The 8,000-nt window shown below is 30.4% G+C and overlaps 2 protein-coding genes across 4 annotated transcripts; one reads left to right on the top strand and one right to left on the bottom strand.

Moving 5' to 3' along the window:
• Positions 1-1,046: 1,046 nt before the first annotated feature.
• LOC114405114 (probably inactive leucine-rich repeat receptor-like protein kinase At5g48380) lies at positions 1,047-2,024 on the top strand. The gene has a single exon (XM_028367776.1). It carries the CDS (start codon positions 1,047-1,049, stop codon positions 2,022-2,024), a length of 978 nt encoding a protein of 325 aa, XP_028223577.1.
• A 2,293-nt stretch (positions 2,025-4,317) lies between these two features.
• Positions 4,318-7,762, bottom strand: LOC114405460 (probable polygalacturonase At3g15720). Of its 3 annotated transcripts, XM_028367982.1 has the most exons (8): positions 7,548-7,762; positions 7,089-7,223; positions 6,132-6,299; positions 5,644-5,851; positions 5,443-5,524; positions 5,111-5,213; positions 4,708-4,806; positions 4,318-4,612 (listed from the first exon to the last, which is right to left on the bottom strand). In XM_028367982.1, exons 1-8 carry the CDS (start codon positions 7,689-7,691, stop codon positions 4,385-4,387), a joined length of 1,167 nt encoding a protein of 388 aa, XP_028223783.1. In that variant the 5' UTR covers positions 7,692-7,762; the 3' UTR covers positions 4,318-4,384. The 3 variants fall into 3 exon arrangements, with proteins under 3 accessions (XP_028223783.1, XP_028223784.1, XP_028223785.1); XM_028367983.1 differs by lacking the exon at positions 4,708-4,806; XM_028367984.1 differs by lacking the exon at positions 7,089-7,223.
• Positions 7,763-8,000: the final 238 nt, after the last annotated feature.

Below are 8,000 nucleotides of genomic sequence, written 5' to 3'. Positions count from 1 at the left end.
TCATATAGATGTTTAATTGGCAGGCTCATATATCTTACAAATACTAGACCAGATATCACCTTTGCTGTACAACACTTGAGTCAGTTCATTGCTTCTCCTACTACTGCACATTACACAGCTCTTTATCGCATTCTTCGCTACATTAAAGCTGCTCCTGGTTTGGGTCTTTTCTTCCCTTCTACTAGTGAACTACAACTCAAGGCATTTAGTGATTCTGATTGGGCTGGCTGTGTCGACACCAGGAAATCCATTACTGGTTTTTCTGTTTATCTTGGGTCATCACTCATATCCTGGAAATCTAAAAAGCAAGCCATAGTCTCCAGAAGTTCCTTTGAAGCTGGATACCGTGCTCTCACTTCTGTAACTTGTGAAATTCAATGGCTCACATATTTGCTTCATGATTTTGATATTACTTATAAGCCTGCTTTAGTGTTTTGTGACAATAAATCAGGTCTCCACATTGCAGTCAATCCTGTCTTCCATGAAAGAACCAAGCATATTGAAATAGATTGTCACATAGTTCGTGATAAGCTGCTTTCGGGATTGATCAAGCTCCTGCCCATTGCTTCACAACAACAACTTGCTGATGTTTACACAAAAGCTTTAGCTCCTGGTGCTTTTCGTTTTATCTGTTCCAAGCTGGGTATGAATGACATTCATTCTCCAGTTTGAGGGGGGATATTAGCCTTCTCTCCCATTTTCTGTTGTAACCGTTTTCAGTTAAAATGTAACTGTTTGTTCAGTTAGTTATGAACTAACTCTTGTATATAACATGTATCCATTATTGAATTGATAATTAGAGAGAGAGAAGCATTCATTTCATGTTCTTTTTCAAGCACCTTTCCTGCTGCCCATTGCTACATTTTTTGTTGTCAAAGTTAAAAAAATGTAGAATATATTTTCTGAAAAATTAATTTGTGTAAAATTTAAAGAGCCTTAGTTTGTATGATTTACACACAATTGAATTCTAATGAGGATATTATGCCTAAGTCTAACTAATATGATATGGACATCAGGTTTCTATGTTTGAGAAATCAATTCCAAAAATGAAACTGAGTGATATCATGAAGGCTACTAACAACTTCAGTAATACCAATATGATTGGGACAGGAAGAACAGGAACTGTTTACAAAGCTGTCCTTGATGATGGCACGACACTTATGGTTAAGAGATTACAAGAATCTCAGTACACTGAAAAACAATTTATGTCTGAAATGGGTACGCTGGGTACTGTCAAACATCGCAATCTGGTTCCTCTTTTAGGTTTTTGCATGGCCAAAAGGGAGAGGCTTTTAGTCTATAAAAATATGCCAAATGGAATCCTCCATGACCAACTTCATCCTGCTGATGGTGTGAGCACCCTTGACTGGACTACAAGGCTCAAAATTGCAATTGGAGCTGCCAAAGGTTTAGCATGGCTTCATCATAGCTGCAATCCCTGTATTATCCACCGAAACATTAGCTCGAAGTGCATGTTGTTGGATGCAGATTTTGAGCCGAAAATTTCTGATTTTGGCCTTGCCAGACTGATGAACCCAATTGATACTCATTTGAGTACTTTTGTAAATGGGGAGTTTGGTGATTTAGGTTATGTTGCTCCTGAGTACACAAGAACTTTGGTTGCCACAACTAAAGGGGATATTTACAGCTTTGGAACTGTTCTTCTTGAGTTGGTGACAGGTGAAAGACCTACCAATGTCTATAAAGCTCCGGAAACTTTTAAAGGAAATCTGGTAGAATGGATTACGGAGCTCACAAGCAATGCAGAACACCATGATGCCATTGATGAATCACTAGTCAGCAAGGATGCTGATAGCGAGCTTTTCCAATTTCTAAAGGTTGTATGCAACTGTGTCTCACCAACGCCAAAGGAGAGGCCCACCATGTTTGAAGTGTATCAGCTTTTAAGAGCTATTGGGGGTAGATACAATTTCACAACTGAGGATGAGATATTGGTACCTACTGATATTGGTGATACTGATAAAATGGAGGAATTTATTGTAGCTCGAGAAGGAAGTTATTGAAAGGTATGCGAGATATATAGGGTATAATATATGTAATTGGTGTTAAATTTTAATATGTAATTATATATCTTACTTTTGTGTCCTAAAATAAATGTTAGTGTTAAATGTAGTTTTTGAGGATCTAGATCCAGTTGTGTGTTATTGATATAGAAACATCAATATAAGATCATCAATCAAGGAGTGGATATAGTTGAGTTAGTTCTTTCTAATCCTTATTTTGATCTGATTTCTTTGTTCTCCCTCTTGTATGCTGATATGTATGACTGATAAAAACTGTGTTAGTAGTTTTCATTAACCAATTATTCCAAAAGCTTAACCTGTGAGGTGAAGACTTATGAATAGTTTTTTATATCTAATACGCCTCTGGCCTCCTCACGTATGAACCATCTGTGCTTGAAGCGTGGAAGATGCTCTGATAGGAACTGATTCACTAAATGAAATATAAAGAAAAATTAAGAAGACACTCCGATTACAGTAGAGAACATGCAGGAAAATGTAGAAAAAATGCAGCCTCTAAATGTACAACAATGTTTCCTACACTTGTTGCTATGTATGTGTATGCATGTTTGTTATACCCTATAAATCCCTCTTCTACCCTATAGGAGTGTGAGTAGATTTATCTTGTGTGTAAAAGATTAAGAAATGAACTTAATCATTCATAGAAGTCCTCCCTTGAAGTATGTTCCGTAACAATGGGGACACAAAATGGTTACTAAGAAACAAAATATTCATGGTAAATTTAACACAATACATTGAAATATTTTGTTCTCTAATCTCTACGTGATAACCAACATGACAGGGTCAATTTCGGTAAACTTATCAAAAAGTATTTATAATAGGAAAAATTAAGAAAGTAAAATAAATTATATTTTTCTTATAGACTAAAATCAATTTATGCATATTCACTTTTCAAGAAATTAGATGAGAGAACTTCTCAAAAGTTGAGGTGAAAAGAAGTTGATTTTAGTTATGGGAGAGATATGATTCATTTTACTCTTTTTTATTGTAAGTATTTTTTGAGAAGTTTATCCAATCTGGATTATAAGAAATGTATCATATAGGTTATATAATAAAATTCATTTTCCTTAAAAAAATGTATCATATATTCATAGTTGTTACAAGATGCATAATGTCTCATGAAAATTGATCTGTTTTTGGTGAAGTAGTTGTCATTTGTCTATATATGAATTTTAAATCACCTATATATTTTCCTTGTTGTTTATTTGTCATAATGACGAGCCTGGGAATATTAAATTTCATATCCTATGTAATCATTTCTTAATATGATTTGACAGTGCAATAATATCTAGGTTCTACAGAAGATTGACTTCTCGACTTTCTCTTGACAAAGTGCTTGAGTTTGTTCCCCGGAAGTACTTGTAGTATTATGTATTTTATAGTTCCGTGAAAGTACTTTATATTATTGAATAATTACTTTTGTAACTTTATGGTGCCACTTAAACAAATTTTCCCTTTCTTTCCAAATCTCCAAATCACATAAGAGAAAATTGTAAAAATTCTCTCCTCCCTTTTACTCTCTTCTCCTCTCTTTTTCAATCAAACATTACTGAAAAACTAGTTATTCCATCTCAAAATAAATATCGTCTTAAATTATTTTATACCGAAGAACTAATAAATAAAAAAGAAAAATAATTTATAGAATTGATTTTAATATTAATATTACATTAAAAATTAAAAAATTAAAGTGATACTTAGTTAAAGTGATACTTTCCGTGGTGTTTATTTTTCACAATGTGTTACTAATTTTCTTGAGTTATTGGAACTCTTGTGTGTGGATTTTAGTGTATACTTATGTTTCTCTTTCCTTTTGGCATTTGGCAAGTTGTGTTCTGTAGCAACAAACGACAATTCCAAACACCCGGGTGCAGGTCGCACTGATTCTTATATTTGTGTGCCGTACAAAAACTTCTAATGTGAAAGAGAAACTCTATTTGTGAAATTTTCAAGAATAAACTTCTTTTCTCTTTTTCTGCCAAAAATTGTCACACAAAAATTTGTAAAAGGAAAAATTTATTTGAACGTAAATAATTTCATTTAGAACAATTTCTAAGAAATGGCGTTCCTTATCATTTTACATAATTTTAAAAAAATAATTTTTTATGGAATATTTGTATACTGTCAAGTAATTAAATGTTATGTATAACATTAAATGTAGTTATTTATATATATTACTTTGGCAAATTCCATTCTATAAAAATAAAAACATATAATAAATTAAATAAAAGAGGAGCAAATAAAAAACCTAAAAATGAGTGTTCACATTAATATTTTATTGAAAAAGTAATATGATAATACTCATTATTTCACTTATAGATATGTTTGAGTGGGTAACAAGGATTTCATGGTAATAAGCAAGTACAATTTGGATTTGTAGCTGTAGCTGTTCCATGAGCATTATTGCAAAAACACGAAGCAGACTTTCCTGTTAAACAAGAGACAATGTTGATTTGATCCAATACAATTCCATAACAACCAGACTCGCCGCAATCTAAGGTAATAGCTCTTCCATCTAGAGATGTTCCATGAATTCCTCTGTATGTCACATCACTGACTTCAACTGCTTGATTCTAATTATTCCAAAAATACAACTTTAATAGACAATAGACAAAATAAACAAGTTGGAATAACGGGATATAATATCAATGTATAGTTAAGTGAATACCGTTAAATCACGATATTCTTGATCTATAATTATTGGGTTGCGAGTTTGTTCTAAGGTGATATCCTCAAAAGTAATTTGTTTCGCATAACCCATTCCATTCTATAAAAAAAAAAAAATACAATGAATAAAATATTCCTTTCAAGTGGTAAGACATATTGGGAATAATTTTTTTCTATGCATATGAATATTTCCTTACACCTCTAAATCAATGTTCCAGGATTTAAAAGAATATATATATATATATATATATATATATATATATATATATATATATATATATTCCAATGTATAATGATGGTCTTTTATATAACTACATTGTTTAAGAAAAGGGTACAAAATATATAATTATAGCAAAATAGTTATAGGAAGCAAATACGTTGTCACTCGTATATATTTTGCTTACTGGAAATGTCTTGATTCTTGCTCCATTTGTAGTTCTTATGAAGCTGCAATTTCGTACATAAACTTCTTGGACTGTATCAAACTTTTTACCGAGGCTGCCAATGCTGATTAATTCATTCATGTTAATTGATGAGATTTGTTATAGTTACAAATTGGATATAACAAAAGATATTAATTTAATCAAGGAATCATTTTATAGTTTTATGACATGTGCAAGTGTGTGATATAATTCCATCAAATATTTAATTGTTATTTTCATATTAATAAGTGCGTTAGGTTGAAGGATATCACTCCCAAATATATTAAATAAATTAAAACGTAATTTATATAAACCTTATTCCATGGCCTGGTCCACAAGCAATCCCAGTAACATTGATGTAGGAGGAGCCACCACTGATGGCAATACAATCATCACCTGTTTAAGTAGAAAGACAATGTAAGTTAAAATTGCACATATAGTAATCATTTTAAAACATTAATTTGAAATTTGATACTATATATATTTTCATTAGATGAAAACTTTGTTTAATTTACCGGTGGCTATAGTTGAATCTTCGATCATGATATTTTTGGAAGTAGAAATGTCAAATCCATCAGTGTTAGGACTATCACCGGGAGCACTAATATTAATATGAGAAAATGTGGCACCCTCACAACCATTTACGTGTATGTGAGATTTTGGACTATTAATCATGTTCAGATTAGTAACACTAACAGAATTGCAGGAATTGATAATAAGAACCTGCATCATCCACATGAAAAATTCAGTCAATTGGTGTTGAGAATAAATTAGTATATGATTAGTAACACTAACAGAATTGCAGGAATTGATAATAAGAACCTGCATTTGAAGAATATACTAACTTGTACCTAAGTGCATTATTGACGTAGATTGAGGTAGTAAAAAATTAAAAAGTAGAAATTAAAAAATGCTAAAGTAATAATGATTAATTTGAATTTTTATATCAATATCAATATAAAAAAAACAAACTATGGGAAAATAGAGCTTAGAGTAGTCAAACCGATGGTCGTGGACAAGATTTGCATGCCCACCAAGCAGAACCGTAGCCATCGATTAATCCACCACTTCCATCAATTGTGAGACCGTTTACATTTGAGATCATAATCAAAGTATTCAGATTACCTTCCACCCATGCATCCTTGGTAGGTGCAACTATTACCCCTTGAAGCTACAAGAAGAGTGGAGGAAAATTAAACAAATAATGAGAAAATACAAAGTCATATTGCAAGGACTTTTTTTCAATTATTAAAAGGATTCCAGAAGGCCAAGATATACAAATAGGAGAAACCCAAATTAACTTTAGTACAATAGTCTATATATTATGACTCAACACCTTTTTGATTTATTCATCTAAATATATTTAACATTTTTTAGTTTTTCTTAATGAAAAAAAACAGAAAAAGAAAATTGTTTATTTTTTCCATTTAATGATTCAGTATTGGATATTTATTTTGAACATGCCAGAAAGATTCTAATGAATGACTCTATTAAGTTTTATTCTTTAAAACCTTATAATTATCACTTTATCACTTACTTTATTTTGAATAGTTTTTTTTAAAAAAAATATTTTATCATAGAATATCTATTAATAATTGGGTTACTCTTTTTTTGTTAAGTAGTATTTCACTTACTTTTTAATATATGTAATTTGTAAATATTATAATTTTTTTATATTTTTTTTATATCCCAGTCTACAGATTAAGAGAAAACTTGTAACATTTATACGGATTAAATGAGAATTTTTTGACATTTAAATAAATTCAAAAGTAAATTAAAATGGAATTTAAGAAAAAATGAAAATTAATAACGAAATATATTTTATGAGAGCCTTATTTAAAATATTCAAAAATAAAAATAACATTAAAAGATCATAAAATTTTAGAGTACCAAAAGCTTAATAAAACAAAAAAGAAATAATAGTTTGATGGTATGCAGTTGGATATGATATTAGAAATACCTGAATTTGAACACTTGGGGCGACGCAAGGACCCTTTAGTAACATGCTCGTCACCAAGAATACTTTGTTTGGTGGTATTAATAGAGTTGATGTCCCTTGTGCTTCACACATGCTTTGCCATGCTTTTAAAAATGCCTACCATCAATTCAAAATAGAAATGTCTTGTTAAATGCTAAATAATATAATTTTGATCAATTTGTTAACTTGACATACAATACTTAACAAAAATACTGACAAAGTAATAGAGTGTTAATGTGAATGTGCCGTTAAATGTTTCATTTTCATTAACATTTTTGTTAAATATTAGATGTGGAGTTAATAATTAAATAGGTCATATTATACAATAAAAATAGGTAAAAAAACAAATTGTCAAAAAAGAATAAAAAATAACAATAGTAGAAAAAAGAAATGTACAATTAAGCCTTAGAATTAGAAATAACAAAACATAAACACACGTACTTGTGTATCGTCTGTTTTGCCATCTCCCACGGCACCAAAATCTATCACATTATAAATTGTGTTTTGGGTTCCAACATTCCACCTATGACATAAACATGGTGAAATAAAAGCAATAATCAAAACACAAGTGATTAGGCTTTGCATATTTCACGATAGAGAAATTTCTCTTATTTTTGTTGAATTCTCTTTGAAAGATTAAGACTTGGAGAGTTGATTAAAGTGATTTGTGTTTTGTGAAGGAAGCAAATGTGTGGGGTTCTATTTAATATACTAGCATCATTAATAATGAAAGAGAAGTAATTAAGGAAAAAATATCCAATAAAAAATTTTAAAATTATTACTGGTACGTTATGACGCAAAAATCTTTAATATATGTTTCAAACAATTTCCATCTACTAATTATTATCGGCATGTCATAAAGAAATTTCTTTTTAAAAAAAAGTTAATATCGTT

This window comes from Glycine soja, chromosome 3 (assembly GCF_004193775.1).
Source record: "Glycine soja cultivar W05 chromosome 3, ASM419377v2, whole genome shotgun sequence".
Lineage (NCBI taxonomy): Eukaryota > Viridiplantae > Streptophyta > Magnoliopsida > Fabales > Fabaceae > Glycine > Glycine soja.
The sequence above is the reverse complement of the archived record's forward strand: the minus strand, read 5'-3'. Positions and strand labels throughout refer to the sequence as shown.